The sequence below is a fragment of the Perca flavescens genome, chromosome 13 (assembly GCF_004354835.1).
Source record: "Perca flavescens isolate YP-PL-M2 chromosome 13, PFLA_1.0, whole genome shotgun sequence".
Lineage (NCBI taxonomy): Eukaryota > Metazoa > Chordata > Actinopteri > Perciformes > Percidae > Perca > Perca flavescens.
Window position 1 is genome coordinate 23,178,117 of NC_041343.1, and position 18,989 is coordinate 23,197,105.

General features: G+C 38.9%; 1 protein-coding gene across 1 annotated transcript in view; it reads right to left on the minus strand.

Annotated features, from left to right (window-relative positions):
• Positions 1 to 897: 897 nt before the first annotated feature.
• The window catches only part of fstl4 (follistatin-like 4), a 232,858-nt gene continuing 214,766 nt past the window's right edge, over positions 898 to 18,989 (minus strand). Inside the window, exons 13-16 of the mRNA XM_028596403.1 lie at positions 18,154 to 18,303; positions 12,038 to 12,145; positions 4,605 to 4,714; positions 898 to 4,422 (exon numbers count right to left, since the gene is read on the minus strand). Coding sequence (XP_028452204.1) covers positions 3,720 to 4,422; positions 4,605 to 4,714; positions 12,038 to 12,145; positions 18,154 to 18,303 — 1,071 coding nt within the window. The 3' untranslated portion in view covers positions 898 to 3,719. The remainder of the gene's footprint in view (positions 4,423 to 4,604; positions 4,715 to 12,037; positions 12,146 to 18,153; positions 18,304 to 18,989) is intronic.

Here is an 18,989-nt window from a genome sequence, read left to right on the forward strand (position 1 = left end):
TTATACAGGAGTGAAGGCCAGCTCATCAGTGGACTGGGACCATAGATGACAATGTCTGCCAGGTGGGCAGGGACAGGGGATTTCACATCGCAGACTTGTTGCAAATGTCCAGTAATTCTCGAGATGCTGAAATTGTCACTTTGTCTCACCTTGTCAGCTATAACACTTCTAAGGTGGATTGACAAGTGGTAAGTGTGTGTGTTTTGGAGGTCTTGTTGGAAGAATGTGATTAAATACCATGAACTCTAGTCGTCTGCGAGGTGGGCAGAGATGGGGGATGGATGTCGCAGATGTGGACTTGTCACAAATGTCCAGTAAATGTCCTACGGTTTTCTATGGCAGCATTTTTTTTTTATTAAATACTACACAGTTTTCCTGTTTTTTACATATAGGTTAGGTTTTGTTCCTAGTTTCTTTTCAGTAATGTCTTGGAGACAGGCTTTCTGAGCACAGTAGCCTAGCTACTGATTTTAAACTGAATGGTAGGTTGTCTACTGTCCAACTAGCAGTCTAAAGCCCAAAGATATTCAGTTTACAATCATAAGAAATATAAACAAAAAAAAGATAATCGATTATCAAAATTGTTGCTGATTATTTTTCTGTCAAGTTGTTTCAGCACGAGTGAATTGTTTCAGTTTTCAAGCAAAATTGCCAAAGATTCTCGGTTTCTGTTTCTCAAATGTGAGGATTTGTTGCATTTCTTTGGGTTTGGACTGAGAAATTGTTAAAAGCATTTCCTTTTTAGACTTTTTTTGTGACATTTAAATACAAAACTATAATTCAAGAAGGTAATTCACAGATTAATCGATATTGAAAACAATCTTTAGACACAGGAAACGACTGATTTTTACAATATATTTAATTCAATTTTTTCTTACAAAACAATTCCCTCATAAACCAGAACACACAAAATGCATAAAGAAAACTGTACAGTCAGTTTTGTCATGTCAGAACATGTTCTAAACATGAACAATGTTATCTACAACAGTGTTTCCTATCAATGTCTATCATACCAAGCAGTTCAGCTCTGCAGCCCCCTTACTTGAGGAGAGGTACGGATCCAAACAAACAACATGAGCTAGCCAATAACGTAGTTCTATCAGCAAGCACAGGTGCAGTCTTTTTATTCGTGCTCTCCTTGGCTCTAGTAGCGATGTCACACTGCTGAATCAACCTTAAGAGATAAGCTGACGGACGTGACGATGAGAGGGCGGAAAAGTGACTTTTTTTCACAAGCAACTGTAAACTGTGTGTGACTGTGAGAGATCAATGATGATCTGGTCGAAGGTCTATTTTCATTACATGCATGTCTCAGAGCTGTCCGACACTGTAGATGACTCAGTTCGAGCCACTGGGGAGTGATTTTGGATTGGATAGTGACTTTAGGAAGCATCAGAGCCTATTTAAGATTATTGTTTTCATTGATACAGTGAGAAAACTGGGCTACCAATTTGACAAATTTCCATTCAGTAATCATACATCTGATAGTACATTTCTCTCCTCAGTGCAACAGTGGTCTATCATTAAGCCATTGCTTTCAAAAAGTTCAAACGGGCTTTCTTGCCAGAACATATTTTCATGGCAGATTAGCAGCAAATACCTAAATCACAAACAAGAACAACAAATTTGCTTCACTCCTGTATTTACTTTATTCTTTTCTCACACAGCTTGGTTTCTACCCTACACATTGTATTGAGGGAGTTACAGGCACAACTACGTATTAGGAGATGATGATTAATATTTATTTTGGGCTGCTGTTTGTTTCTGGGAAAAACAGATATACTTCATTCACAAGACTCCAGTTGGATCTACAGTTATTTCTGATCTGTGTATGGCCTTCAGAGATAAGGATGAGTTTAATCTCACATCTTTCGAACATGTTTGGCGCCGCAAAAAAGGTCAACAACTGCCAAATCCTAAAGGCTGTGAGTATTTGTACAAGAGAGCTTCCCAAGATCATCCTCGTTCCATGAAGGGACTGAGCGTTAGTGCTAATGTTTCTGTAGTCCACTGTTGTAGTTGATTTCATTTAACAGGAAATTGACATTGTTTTTCTTTTGATATACTTCTTTTCTTCTAGCTAATTTGTGCTGGCTACAAAAACCCATTTTAACCCAATATCTATGAGCCATTAAGTGTGACATCTGAGCTAAGTATTCACTACTGTCAAGAAGCAGAGATGTTAAAAAGACTATGATTCCAGTAATTTCCATCTTGCTGCTATGATTCCAGTAATTTCCATCTTGCTGCTAATGGATCATCATGATGATTTGTGTAAATGGCAAAAGCAAATTACACAGAAGACAAGTCAACCACAGAGAGACCATATCTGACAGAGTTGCTGGTGTTTATTAGGTTAATGCCTTAAGACTAGAATAGACTAGATTATTACTGGGTTTTTCAAAGGTAGGTATACAATTTAGAATAATAATGACAAAGAAACCTCTTTTTTTAGTAATTTAACAATCAATAGTATTCCTGAAAAAAGGAATAATGTTTAAAATAGCACCTATTGCTTAATATCTGTATAAAGTATCCCTAGTTTTGAAACAGGCTGCTAGGTTTAAAGATACAGCATATTCGTTTCCTGTGCATATGTGGTTCTTATGCAGATACAAATGACAAATCCGAAAAAAAAAACAAGTTTTGTTCGCCGACTAGACAGAAACCAATAAAAATATATTGTGTTACAGTCCTTTAAGTGGAGCTGAATAACTACCACGTGGTAAGTATAGTCTACCTGCCTTGGAGTTTGATCTTGATGCATGGCTCTCTGGGAGGAAGTATAAATGCTCACAGCCAGTCAGATAGCGGAGTTGATGACACTTTGGCACAGCCTCAGCATATGGGGTCAGCGTCAACCGGAGTTATAACCCTGAGGGAATCTACTAAGATGCATTTTCAGGCTCTGCAGCACAGAGGTGTGCTGCAGGTACAGAATGAATGTGAGAGACAGCGGGGGATAGATTATACCATCGCAAGAGACCACAAGATGTACTGGTCATTTCTGTTTAGGCTTCCTCTGTGAGCAAAACATCCATTAACGACTAATGGACCAATCAGGCTCTTTGGATAGACAATGTAAAACAGATGGTATTACACATATGCATAAAGCCAACCTCTGCCGGCATGAGGAGAATGAAAGCTTTCAAAGGGAGAATACAGTACAATACCATCACAAAGGCGAATAAACGGATGGGTTGGTTGGTAGCTTTTAAAAGGACTCAGATCACACAACACTAAGGACAGACGGACAGTTTGTGGTGATTATATGCAGCACTGATGAAAACGACAAACATTGTTGAGATGAACAAAATCGGAAAGCTTTTTACTCTAAAAAAAGTGAGCATTGTGCATAGTTCATAGTTTGTTAATAACCCCTCTTCAGGTACCTATTTGCTGTGATAACATGGAAGGAAGTGCAATAATGTACAATTCTGTATAGTTAAGTGCACATAGATCACTGTTGCACTGAACGGCATTGACACTTTCTCCCAACAGAAATATCACAACAGGGTTTCTTTATGTTTTCTCAATTACTCTATTTTTAAGTGTACTTTTGTTACAATAAACCCAGGCATGTATCCCTCTCGCTCAGTCCCAGGGTTGAGTCCACAACTTATGTTCACATAAATCTTTATATTAGGTAATTTAGCCTGATCTTTCATTTCTGTCTGGCCATAATCCTACGTCTCCGGCTTTCTTTTTTTCTAGTTTACTCATACCTCACCGACCCAGACAACTGTGTTACCTCTCTTGATGTCTGACACCTCGCAGTGCGGCGTTCTCTGTTTGCCGTTCAGGACAAACAGGGACTCGGCTGACGGTGTCACCAGGTACTGTCCGAACAAACCGCTGGAGACCACTACTCTGTTTGGGCCTCCCCAGGGCCAGGCTTGGGGGTCCAGGGGCTCCTTGAGGCTCCGGAGGAGCTCAGTGACGCCTGAGGACAGATCGGCAAATAGCAGGTCCGTGCCTGAGCCTGAGGTGGCGACTACCACATGCTGGTTGGACTCTGTAAAGGAAGGCTGGAAAGCCAGATCAGAGACAGCTACAGGCTCGTCAAGTTCCTGGTTCAGACCCAGCTCTCCCTGGAATGACACTGTCTGTACTATCAGCTTTGAGCTCTGCTGGTCAGGTGTCACAATGTAGCGGCCATCCGGCGACACAAACGGCTGCCCTGTGATGTTTAGATTTGGACCAATCACTGCGTCCGTCACGCTGTCGATGAGGAGCTGGGGCGGGGCTCGCAGGTGACTCTTGCTCTGGCACTGGACGAAGTAGAAGCCGCTCAGATGTGTGTAGGCCATGCTGACGGGTATGCAGCTGTAGTTCTTCAGGCTGATGGTCTTGACGCGGTGGAGGGTCTCCAGGTCAATCTTGTGTACCGCAGGTTCGTTTTTGAGGAAGACAAAGGCAAACCTAAATCGACAAAGTTCAAAGGAAAGGTTAATAGCCTTTCTAGTTTTGAGGGGGGGCAGTGATTAACACACATTGAGATTCTCATTAGGGATTCTCATTTGCTCTTTACTCCTTCACTGCAGAAGCTTTTGAGGTCGGAGGTGGCTGAATGTGTGCAGGTGTGTGTGTGTGTGCTCTTTTACCTAACGTGGGTGATGATGAGGTTGGTTGGAGGAATGAAGAAATCGTTGACCCTCTGGAAAGTTGTGCGGATGGCATGATGTACTTCTCCCACACTGGCTTGAGGAATTATCTGGTAACAATGCATAAAACAGAATGAATACTAAATACCTATGAAAAAGATTATAACCATGATATGGACAGCAACATTTTCCATTTTACAGTCTGTTGGCAGCAGAGACCGTCAAAACAAGTAACTATATACGGGGAACATTTCTACCAAATAAGAATTTTTGTCTCCATTGACCACTTTTTAGAAAACAATTACAGATTATTATGAAAATAGTTACTACAATTTTGGCCATTTTAGAAATATGCAGCACTGACACACAAATCTCAGAGTTAAATTTGTGCTGTCCCAATGCTGTAATATTGTCTGAGAGCTCTTCTGCCTGCATAGAGAATAAAAGCCATTCTACCACCACAATACTAAAGCCAGACTGATACTGGATTAAGTTAGATATTTTTGAGACTTTTAAAAATGTTATGATATCATTGTTACATAAACAAACAACAAAACATGTTATAGAAATGTGACCAAGATATATACAGATTTTACATTTTTTGGAAAATGAACTCAGTACTTTCCGCTATGTAACAGTAACATGTTTCTGAATAACCTCATACAAGTCTTTGGCATCTAGTTACTTATAAGCTAATTTAACCACACATTTGTCGTCAACAGGAAACTACAGAGGGAGAATCTTCTCTTTACCTGCACTGAATGTAGTGCCTCTTATTAATAGGACCAATATAATAGATTGGATGAATCTTAAGGGGTTCAATTATAAGGATACAGTCTTTGTTATAACAGTGAGTTTGGACACAAGATATTTATTATCTGAACAATGCACAATCCTTTCCTTCATTCTAATCAATAAATGAGACATACTTTCTGTACATGGTGAGAACCACTGTTACATAAGGATTAAAGTTTAGTGTATAAAGCCAGACTGACCAGTCGGCCAGGCTGACATTTATCCCCAATGAATTGTATTGGTGAATATGCCAATAGTAAGTAAGAAATTGCAGTGCATAAATGTCAAAGAAATGTTAATTGAATGTTAATTTAGAAAAAAGGTATCTCAACTATATAGTCTGTCCATCACAGAATACTGACAAATTAATATTTCAGCTGTTACAATTAATTATAGGGATCCTTATGAAAAACTCTTAATTTTTAAATTCTCAACTATCAATATCGGTATCAGCGTCAAAACTCCAGTATTGGTTAGGCTACAGTTAAGTGTCCTGCTCAAATTAAAATCTGACTGTTGGGTTAAACCTGTGACCTTTTTAGCTTCATCAGAATAAAGGCTCATATCTCAGGTCTTAACAGCCGGAGCTTGTGCAAGTGACATGCCCATATATCCTAGAACAGATAAACATCTACAGTATATGACTTGAGCTGATGAAACGTGGCCCCGTCTCCGTTCTCTGATAAAGCATCTTATTCAAAGATGGTTGTCTTAGAAGCACACAGCACAATATAAGCCCCATCTGTCATGTCATACACCTGGCACTGAATCAGCAGGTTTGTAAAGTGCAAGTGGGGAGTGCATACACTTTTGATGGACTCCCGATTCAACGCCTCGTCCATGACACATGCTTCATCATGCATGCCTGCATGATCAGGTCACAGTCAAGGACAAGTGGTGTTGTTTATGGGACCGACACATGTAAGGGAAACATTTATTGAAAGCAACCAGTCAACTTCTGCTCCTGCTTCCAGAGTAAAACTAGCTCTTTTCCTTCCGATTGTACAGACTTTATACTCTCAGAGGAACTTGGCTTATTGAAGCGGCTCTAGGTTTAGACACCTAGGCAAATGTTGCTGGAGAGCATATAGAATATTATTTTAAAAAGGAAGGAACTAAGCATAAAATCTATTTTGATGTCTACGCCTACAACACTAAAGCTGAACCTCTACCTGATGCCCAGTGGGGGGGCAGACTCCACACTCCTTCCTATCAAATGCAAGGAAATAAAAATAGCAGTTTAAGTTGCAGAGTTGTTGTGTTGCACCACTGCAATACTCCTCAAAAGCGCCCTCTCTTTCTCCATCTTCCTGACTATCTCATCCATTTTTTTAACAAAATAGATCTGCCAGTTTTTCACTGCTCGTCAGACGTGAAAAGAATCCTCATTAAAAAAAAAAAAAAGTCATTACAACAGAATACAATGACGGCAGTTAATGAGGTTCAATGTAGTATCGCTCATGTATTATTAGGCAGCTGCTGTGGTCTCCAGGGCTGCAGGTGCTCTCAACTTAATGCCACTGGCTTCTCTTTGTCATCGCTCATGCTTGGATTTCATATCCACACACTCAGCAACGAGGCCCAATTGAGTTTTACTTGCCCCTGCCTTGCTGGCTGCCCTAATACCGGAGGGGGATTTGGTTCTGACTGAGTAGCTTTTGCTTTTCAACAACATTCACTCTACAGAAGCCTTAAGTAGCTTTTTCTTTTTGCTTTCCCATCTAACTACAGAGCACCCATATAAAATGAGACTCCTCAAATGCTCCAGTGTATTTGTGTAATTTAGGAAATTCAATAAATCTTACAAGGCACACACGTATTTTTTTTTTTTTTTCGTACACTGTCAGAATTACTCATCTTGTTGCTCCTGTAGGAGCAATAAAACACATTATGGATTCCCTGGAAGACTCAAAGGTTTGTTGATCAATGTTAAGATCAATGCATAATTTAAAAAACTAATACTTTGTGTTTTACTCCTCCATGTTTATGTCACAAGATTAATGATGGCATGAATAAGAAATACAGGAGGAGACAGATGTTTGCTGACATGCAGATCAGCTATTCATGTATTATACTCTAACACTAAATAATTTTTTATTAGTTGCCATCCAATGTCTGCAGATTCATAGTCTTGTTAACTTGTTCTTTCATCAGATATTTATTGTTTTAAGTCATGTTTTTAAAAGTTATTTTCTATTTTCTTGCTTTATTGAACAGCTTACAGTACGAATGCAAGAAAGGACCAGTGAGATTGCAGTTATATGGTCTTATCAGATGCCCCTGATTTGTATAATACATTTGCTATTATTAGACTGTTTATTAAGGTAAAGTTATAGCAGAAAAAAATTCATTGGAGAAGTTCATTTGTTTTAAGTTTTTGTAGAAAAACATGTTTATATTTCTAAGTAAAAAAAAACTGTTTTGTATCAGTCCCGACATTCAGGTATTGCATCGCCACTCACTTCAACTTAGAACTATTGTATAAAATAATGTGTAAATAATATGGCATTTTGCAAAACAAAGTAACAATGTCTTTCACACAAAAGAGAGAGAAGACTGACAAGTGACAAGTGAAATGGAAAAACAAAAAAAACATGAGGAAACAGGGATAAACCAAATAAAAAAATAATAATTAAATACCGTTTTACGAAATTATGTAACTGTGAAAGAAGATGATTTTGCCAGACTGAATTTGACAACATAAATGTATTATTATAATCAGCCTTAAACATATTTGGCAAACCTCATAGAGAGATAAATGGGGAGAAAACAGATGGGAAATACTGTGTCCTTGTGTGCACAAAAAAAAAGAAAAACAAAGTGCCCGTGAGTTAAATGTCTTCTTGGCACGTAGAAGCAGACTGGACTGACGGTCTGAAAGGCCACGTTTCTCTCTGCCCGGCAGAGATTCCTCCATTTGTCTTCTCTAATGAATTGACAATCACACTCCCTCCGATGTTTACACAAAGATATTGAGCCATCCTAAAACTTAGCTACTTAAAAATACCACAAACACCAAGGTGATCACACACGCACTCACAAATGCACACTTATACATCATGAGCACACAAATTGAAATGCGCAAACACAGACACACACTCATACACATGCGATCTGCTGAAGCGAAGCCGTGCTGCTGGTAGTGACAGGCTGCTGAACAGGTCAATTACTTTCAGTCCAAATGATAATGACATGATCAGACCATTTATTTGTGGTGTGATCCACATGGCCTCCAATCCATTATGCAGTTTCCCCGCAATTGCATTTTTGAGCGATTCATCCCCTGCTCACTAATTATTCATTACTCCTGAAGAACTGCAGGAAGTGGGGAAATGAATAAAATGAAAAAACACAAAAATGTGTTTTCTGCAGTTCAGGCAGCAGCCATAAAATGGAGAAATGTTATGCAAAGCTGCTCTCTGCTACTCTGATTGTTTCAAATTATATGAGGAGTGAATGTTTTTGCCTGTGATGAAAAACTATTTTTGATGGAATTTTCTGCTTTATTTAAGACAAGAACCTCTGAGAGAAGTTTAAAAAACAACTCCAACATAAACACCATGAGTGTACACCTTAACTGAGACAGCTACACAGAAAGAAATCCCCTGCTAGTACATTTACACTTCATAAAGAAAAGGTGCAAAACTGAATGCACACACACAGGCAGTCCACTTGGCCATACAGATTGTAAATCAGTAAAAAACTGTTAAAACCCACACACAGGTGGTTATCTTTTCACTAATCTTTGTTCCCACACCATAGTGGCACCATGAGATCCAAAACAATCTATAATTAGTCTCTTAAAAACTCAGTACAAACTTAAAACTATAGTACGTAGTTTCTGTCGCCCCCATGAGGAATTCTAAGTAATGACAACAAAACTGTTGGTGCCTCCACATGACAAGCCTTTCGTGACCGTGCGCCCCCCCCCCACGCAGTTGCTACGTAGCCAAGGAGGACATGGAGGATTAAAAAAACATGACGGACTCTTCAGAAGAGATCATCTTCACTCGAGTTTCTGCGCGGGAAAGTCAGCGGACGACACAATCTTCTGAACATAGTCATACTGAGAAATACAGAGAGAGTTGTGTGGAGCTGATAGTCTTAATTGGCTTTGTAGCAACTCATTTAGCAATGGCTTGAATGTAACGGACGTTCATTAATATAAAAAATTTACCCACTAAAGCTTTAAGCGTTACATAGGACCATTTGAGAAACAACTACAGTACCGCAAAACAACTACAGTAATGCAAACAGCACCAGAAGAATAATCATTTATGTATAAGTGATTTTCTGAATTTAAAATGAGTAATTTCACTCCAAAGAGCCTCTGAATAATCAGACATTTGAGAGTGTTTCATCCCTCTGCAATCCCCATAATGAATAGACACAGCACATCCCCAAACAGTAAAGACTGAACACAACACCTCATATGATTATAAGGGGATTCGTCGCTCCAATGGGACAAAGCAGAATGGGATCCCTTGGTGGCTTTACTCATGGCACTGTCCTACACACACACACACACACACACACACACACACACACACACACACACACACACACACACACACACACACACACACACACACACACACACACACACACACACACACACACACACACACACACACACACACACACACACACACACACACACACACACACACACACACACACACACAGTTCTCTTTCCCCTCCACCACCTCGACCCTACTCTCTCTTGCCTCGCCTCACCCAATCCCCCGAGGTGGATTAAATACAACCACACCTGTGATCATTTCTCATTTGTGAAGCCTCCAACACCAGTGGTCCAAAGGGACACCAGGTACAAGCCGACAGCATCGCAGCTGTGAATTGCTGTTTTGCTGGCTTGGAAAATGCTCTAAAACATACATAGATTAGCTGTTGTCACGCAAATACTTATCACATAAACAGGGAACGCTGGTACACAACGGAGCTCAATTAATTATGGGGCTCCGTTTTCCTCGCTTGGTGAACTTTCGACAGTTTAGATAGATTATATTCTTCCAGGAATATAATCGCTCATCAGAGTTCACAAATACACACAGCAAAAGTAGGTGTGAGGTGATTTAGTAATAAAAGATTAATAAATAAGGGTTTTTTTGTACTTTAAAAGCTGCACTTGGCTGAATTTTATGTAAATAATCACCAGTCTGATTTTAAATTGAGGCTACAATAGCGATTAACTTCCTGTACTTTAATAAACTGTTTCATTATGGTTCACGGTTTCACACATTTTGTGTACGGGAAGGGACTAAACAAAACTCAAGACCTAGGATACAAAAGTATATCCTAAACAGTAGGGGTGGGGGAAAAAATGTATACATCATAGTATTGCAATGTTTTCTGTGGCAATACTGTATCGATAAACAGGCGCAAAGTATCAATCTTTTATTATATACTGTATGTGTTGGTCAGTTTGTCTGCTTGAAAAATCCCATTTTGAAGCAATAAAATTGAAGTGAGATGAACAAACAGAGAAATTTATCTTTTTGGATAAAACAGATGTTGACAAAGTTTCCTTTTGGGGACATCATTTGAAATTAGGGAAAATTTGAAGTTGCAAAAAAGGTAATACATTGCAATATATCGTAGAATATTGCAATATGTTAAAAATTGCAATAATATTGTATCGTGACATAAGTATGGTGATGATATCGTATCGTGAGGCATCTGGTGATTCCCACCCCTACTAAACAGTAACATGTAAGACGGGTCGGCAACCTTTTTGATATGAAGTGCCCTTTTCAAAATTTCTTGTTTATTAGTGTGCCATGTTAAAATAATTTTTTTTTATGACATCGCATCAAAATGTAATATCCAGGGTATCTGTAATAATCAGGACCTTGTAATTATTATTATTATTATTGTATATTATTATTATGGAAACATGGTTTTAGTATGCAGTCCTGATTGGTGGAAAATGGGCTGACAAAAATATCACTGTCAAAGAGCCTGAAGCGAAAAGTTGTGGAAAAGACCAGCTTTAATGACAAATGGACTGATAAGCAGGTCCTGTATGCCTCATTTTCAATGAAACGATGCTGTGGCAAAATAATAATAACACAACCAGCATCATTATCAAGAATGAAGAACACAAACATAACGATTGCATCATTCACGTGCATATTAAGTAGCCACATGTATTTGTTTTGGTCTAATAATGCATCCATATTTACCGCTCCAGCGGAGAGGATGGTTTCTTCAGACAGCTTAAGTTTATAAGAAATTTGTCCAAATTTCAAGATTCCCTGCAAACTAAGAAAAATAGACTACAAACAGACAGCTTTTCTTTTAGCTTGTTTTGTAAAAATTTGCTATTTGCAGAGTAGAGCTGTGTTTGCGGTGGACAAGAGTGGACTGAGCAGACAGAGCAGATTGAAATATCGCTTTCTACATGTTGATGCCGGTCTACACAGGTGAGTGCACTGATAAGTATTGACTTTTAACTCACGAAGGTTTAATTGTAGCCTCCTTACAGTAACAAGACTAGCGTTAGTTCATCTGCCCACGCGTGCCTAAGGTTGCCGACCCCTGATGTAAGCACTCAACAAAAACTACAAACTGCTATTAGCCGAGAGAGCTCTTTAGCATCACACACAAAACGTTCTTACCTGTAGGGTTGGGTGTGTTCTGTCCATATCCCCCCATGTTAGGACCCACACCTGGTCATGCGACTTGTCATAGAGCATCTTAACTGGAAATGGATCTGTTGTTACTGCCTAGAAGAGATGGACAGAGCAAGGAAATGTTTAAATTAATTGTTCTTTGGTCCAAAAAATTGAAGTTCTGTCTATAGGTGATAAAAAGTCACAAAAGCCCACTTGATATTCATGTAAAAGTCACAGAAACATGTCCATTACTCACACACACATCACAATGAACGGTCATTAAAATATCAAAGGCATAGTGGAATCGGGCAAAATTTGCTTATCACAGATACTGTGTACTGTAGTTCTATTGGCGGCCATGTTGGCCCATAAATGCCATTAAATATATGTCTTCCACCAGAGGGCCCTGACAAGTTTATTTTTAAACTGTAAAATATTCTGCTCAGTACATATATCAGTCACAATTCCTTAATAACAAAACTTCAGCAATCCTAGTTAATAAGAAAAAAAACTGCTAATTTATCATTCATCTTTTTAAACTCTTTGTGCTGGCCTCAAAAATCCAATATCAGTTGAGGTGTAGTCCCTAAAACCTTAATACCATTGCTAACCTAAGGCTTGGCAACTGGGAAACCAGGGTTTGTGTCCTCGTCGGACTACCCCACCAGTAAGAGTCCTTTTGCAAGACCCGTAATGCTTTGTTTGCCTACCACAAATATAAAAAAAGAGGTAAATGCAAAAAACTCATGTAAGGACTGCAGATATGTAAAAGACCACAGACCAGTTTCCCAAAATCTATTTGGGAATGCTGCTTACACACAGATTTTAAACGGTGCCATTTCACAACTCAAAAATGTGTCTGCAATTTGCTACAGTCCTCGTGCATGCTCACAAATGGTTCGCAAGTATGGTGCTTGTTTTAATTAGTTAAATGTGTCAAAATTAAGAGGAAGTTGAAAGTTGTTGCAAATTTGGGGAAACAGGCCCCAGCACACAACCGAACAATCCTTTACCCAACAATGAAACATACTCAGTACTTTCAAGATGTGATAACAGCTCACCCCTAAGTAGGTGTAAATGCCAGAAAGTGAAGGGAAAAGTTGACAGCATGTGCACTTTTACAGACTTACTGCTGGAGAGCTTTTTTAGTGAGGATATCTGACACACACCAGGTGAAATAACAGAATACAGAATAACTTGCAGAAATAGTAAAAGGAAAGAATAGAACAGGCAGACAAGAACAAAGGACAGATGTGGCGGTGGGGTGTATTCAACCTCAGGTCTGCTGCAATGTCAACAACACGGAATAACACAATCCATTACCCTGCTTCTGGCTGGATGAACAGGGAGCTGCTGACACCCTCACCAGTGGAGCGAGACCACAAGCTCTGTGTTCAGTAATGGGAGGTCCAGCCCTCTGCTCTGCACTGGTCAGCTAAGTGTCAACTCAGCATGTGTGAATGTACAGTAAGTGGAGATGGTGGACAGCATGTCTGAATTTGCCTTTGCGTGCATTTAGCTTCCTACATGATGGGAGCAGAGGTAAAGCTGAGGTCAGGCTGCTATGCAGCAGACTGGGATGCAATGGGCTAGATCTAAAAGTCCAAGTTGGAATTAAGGATATATTTGTAACAAATAAATGTTGATGTGATATTAGACAATATGACCAACCTTTAGGTTTCATAAAAAGGTTTTGACGAGAGTTGTGCGTTTGCTTGTTTGCAGTAAACTGAGCAGCTATCAAGAGAAGTGATGGCTAGAATTATGTCTTAATAGCTGGTTTCATTTTAAATCTGGTTTCTTGTTGGTAAATATACCCACATTAGCAAAATTCTAACACAAACAAATCTGTTATCCGACTTTTTTTTCAAAGCTCAATGCGGAAAACATTTAAGCAGCAGACTCTCGTTTTTAGCTGGTGCTGACTGTCGCTTTTGCCTGTTGCAATGACAAACCTCATCAGTGGCAGATAACATCAGCTGTAGCACTGATGCTGTAAAGGCAGAGGTTTAACTTTTGGTGTTGTCTGGTTAATGTGCTCTTTGCAAAGCAGGCAGGTGTCTGTACTCAACCAAGCAAGGTTATTTGTGAAGTAAAAGAATCATCTTTCTCTAACACCAATGAATGGTGTTTTTGATACAGAGTAACTCAATCCATTGCAAATACATCCTTAAAAGAAAAAAAAAAGTCAAGACTCTCCTTTTAACTAAAGTTGTAGCCCACAGCCTATCTCACTGAATCCATGATGACATTATAATTCCTGTTGACATTCCCCAAAGCCTTTTGGAAACTGTAGTTACAAAAAACTACAAAGTAAGACAAGAAATAATAATAAATGGCATTTCCGAGGAACTCATTCTAAAAATAACAATATATAAGACATGTAGTGACTCTGCTAACAGTCTGCAACTAAATACAAGTAAAATCAAAAGCCTAGGTTTCAAAGGGTTAACATAATCAACAGAGAAACAATGTAGCTCATCGTGTCACATCAATTTCAGGGGAATATCCAAATATAAACATTTATGCATACGATCATATCAATGATTTAAGCCCATCAATTTCTGAATCAGGACCTTGTTTTTCTTTACCGACTTGCAAATGTTAAAAGCTTTATGAGATTTGATTAAGGATTTGAGAAGTTTCAGATTCAATAAAATGCTATCAAACCTCAACTCTTGCGACTGTTCATAGGTGAACTGATAAAGCAGAGCTCCAGCTACAGAAACTCAACAGAAAATCCAATGTGATAGATGTTAAAGTTTGCTTGTCAGGAGGTCCGGAACAGAAACCTCCCAGCAATAAGGTTATTACCAAAACAGAAGTTAGTACACAGGGGTGCCACATATTAAGAACGCGTTTCGGAAACTGTTTGCAACAACATGCTCATTTGGGCTAAGAGGAGAAAAAAAAAAGCACAACTGAACTGCATGCCTCCTCCCACCGATTTACAAAAGAAACTGCCATAGTGTGTTGAAGTGACTATATAACCATAGGTCATTACCATCTGGCTTTCTTTTCAATTAGCCAATGTGCCATTTGTTTTCATACCCAGTGGGAGGTTTAGCTGGCACAGGTCTGACACATCAGAGTCAAGGTTAAATCCCTTTGTTGAAAAAGATAACAAAAGGTGCCATTTACTTGTGTGCAACACCATGAAAGCCTTTATTAGTGCAGCTTCTCCACATATTTACGGCTGCAAACTAGTGTCCTGAAATCATGAAAAGTATGAAGCATTTTTAATGGTGCACAAGACAAGTTTTCACTATAGTGAGCAAAAGCATGTGTTGATAAAGGACCCAAGAGTAGTAATGGATCGGCAATCAGTGCTCCTCTAGGATCTAAATTTCAGCTTTTTTTCTAGATTGAGTTACTATTTAGGAGATATATATTGTGTTTTACACCAGCAGCAACACTTTCTACTTTGTTACAGTCCAAGTATATGAATACAGACACTTAAGTTGGGTGTATTTCTAGGAATAAATATTGCTGCTTTAATCTCACACTTGTGGAAAGTGTTGATCATCGTCTTTTTTGTAAATATGGCAATCTCGTGTTTGTACATGTCCTACATACGCTTGCTGATTACTGTGTTTTGTCACCTCTGTGAGGATAATAAATGCACCATTCTGACGTGACCATTAAAAAAATTAAAGCGATTGTTTTGTTCCTGCATTCCTTCTGTCAGTAGATAAAGTACATTCATTGTTATCTGCAATCTTCTCTCTTGCTTTGAAGACCATTGTTGAAAGCAAGCTACCAATGTGCTTTGTAAAAAAAAAAAATTGGAGGATGCTAACCTCCTGCACCCAAAGGGCAGGGAGGGTCTTTAAGAAAGAGAGAGGGGGGGAGGCAAGCGAGCAATAGGGTGAACAAGAGAGGCAAAGACATTTTACAGTGTTGGAGGGAGAAAGAGAGAAAAGGGGCAACTGTTTCTCCTCGTATTAGGCCTATATCACATCACATTCTTTTCCTTTGCTTGTGATTATATTTTTGACCAAAAAAAAAGAACTATTATCAGTCCTAGTGCATTTGGTCTAGTTTTAATTAAAACAAGTGGAGCTAATATCTCTAAGTATGTTGATCTTGTCATTTTTAAAACAAGACCTCTCAAATAAGTGACATTATTGATAAAAGTGGAGTGTTAAATAACATCACTTTATGGGGTGCCCTGGTAGCTCACCTGGTTGAGCGTGCACCCAATGTACCAAGGCTCAGTCCTGCATGTCATCCCCCATCTCTCTAACCCTCTTTCCTGTCTTCATCTGTCCTATGAATTAAAGGCCAAAAAGCCCCCGCCCCCAAAAAATAAATAAAAATAAAATAAATATCACTTTAAACCTTAAATTGATAACAAGGTCAAGTCACAGGTTTATAATGACAGTATTCCCCTGCTACCTGGTGTCTCTCTCATTCTCTCTACTCAGACTTTCACTTATCTCCATTCTCCCCTCCCACCTCCTTCTCCTTCTCCTCGAGTTAGGTCTATTTCCTCTCATCCCGTACCTCAATATAAATGATGTTGACCCTGGGAAGAACCCCTGAGGGATTCAGTCTCTAAACAGCCGTTACAGACAAGATGAATGGCGAGGCAACGAGCACCCACCTGGGCACCATATTGTATCAGGCGCTTGAGGTGCATTTGATTTATTTTACCTTGCATGTGGTCTTCTTACATCGGTGGCAGTTCAATAGCGTGGCAAGTTAAATCGAATGCACCTCACACTGGTGATGCTGTTTGAAATGTAGCCAAACATTGGCTGCATGGATGTATATCAACTGGATGTGTATACTTCGAGTTTTGAATGTATGCTTTGTGTAGAAAAACAAACTTGGACCAGTAACGCAGAAGTCACATCCATGCCTCACTGTTTAGATCTTCAAATAATATGTTTCACTTTTACCAGAAAAAGACTTAGGATGAGAACCAACTGATGTGTAAACATAATCCTGTCCAGATAAAGAGTTTGGCTGCGGTTGCAAGAGTGTAAACCAATAAAGAGCAGAACAGAGCCACTAATGTTACCCTAAAGTCTGGTATAGTAGCATCCATGACAAGCTTTCACAGTAAGGGAATACTACACAGTGGATGTGCACCAGCACACTCGTTCAATACCATCTTCAAATTCGCAGATGACACAACCATCATTGGGCTTATCTCGGGGGGAGAGGACTCTGCATATAGGGACGAGGTACAGAGGCTATGTGAATAACCTTACACTGAACACCACTAAAACAAAAGGAGATCATACTGGACTTCCGGAAGAAGCGTGACACAGACAAAAAAAAATAATCAAGTAACCACTGCCATACTGCAATTCACTAAGCACTTGCTGCCCTTTAAATACTTTTATATTTATCTATTTCTTGTATTTGTATACCACTGAATGTCCTTTTTCTTGTTGTTTTGTTAAACATTTTTTCTTTTAATGTTTGATGCATCACCTGAGTGCCACAACTAATTTCGTTGCATTCCTATGCAAGGACAATAAAAGCTTTCTGATTCTGATGTGCCAGTTTGAGCAGAGTTTTTTCTAATGTAACCTATAATGTGATAACGCTCACGTAGTGAGACAAAGATCCAAGTTTTTTTGGAGATAGCAAAAAAAAATTAATACTGGGTATCTGCCGATACAGGGTACATAAATAGCACTTATTTACGTTATGTAAATAAAATATGTATCTACTGAATTAACAGCTGTAGCCTACTTCAACATATTGTTCATTAGCTACTTGATAAAAAGCTCAAATTATTGATATGATATGAATGAAAGTTTAACTGGGAGAATGAGACTCCTGAAACTGATGTGAAACTGCTAGAGTGGAGGTTCTTCCCTCAAATGATCTTTGGATGAGCACAGACACCGGCAGCAGAGAGCACTTTAAACAGACAACAGACACGTGTAACGTCCTGTCATCAAGTTACTCGCAGAACTGATGGTTGACATGGTTTCTCATTTTAACCAGTGAAAGCTACTTCTGTCAACACTTAACTTTGCCAATATACAGAGTTTTCTACATACGTTTCATAACATCAGTCATTAATTTATAGATTAATAATTTCTCAGATGTTCTGGGACTTTGGTGTGTTTGACAGGCCTGATATCTGCTCCACCCACCTGCACCACCTTCTGTGCTTGAATATCGACAACCAGCAGTCGGCTCAGGAGGGGCTGCGTCACGTAGATGTACTTATCCCTGATGTTAACTGCTGAGGACCACACGCAGTGCTGAGGTGACACCCCCTCACCTTTAGGGCACATCTCCTCCTGAGAAGAAGCAACAGAGAACAGAGAGGATGATGGGAGGAGGAAGAGAGCAACAGAGGGAGAAAGAGGTTGGCAAGATTTCCTGGTGTGTCATAGATCAGCAGTATGATGCGTTTTACTCTGGGCAATGATTTAAAAATGTTGGGTTATCTACGTTCATTTGAATAGCATTGTGATGATGAAATCATCATATTAGTTTACAAAATGCTTCAACATGGTATGTGGGTAACAGCTGGAAGTCGCAGCTTTTTTCATTATTGCTTTACCTGTTAACTATGTATTCAATTAAAGATTAATTGTTTAGTCCATACAATTCAAAACAAAAACATTTGAATTTCTTGTTTTGTAAAACCAACAGTCCAAAAGCCAAAGATGAATAATATAAATAGTATAAAACAAAAACTAAAAAACTACAAATCCTCACCTTTACTTGATAAATGACAAAAAAATAAATAAAATCTTTCAAAATTGTTGATTCATTTTCTGTCAATAGACTAATTTGATTACTAAATGCACTTATTGTGATATATATTGGAAAAATATTCTCGTCAAGTTTATTTGTACCTTTCAACAACAAGGCAATTCAAAGGGCAGAAAAGAAAGACAAGATAATGTAAAGTGACATATATATATATAGGATTTAAAAATAGTAAAGTAAGAAGATACAAATAAGATGAAAAAGAATA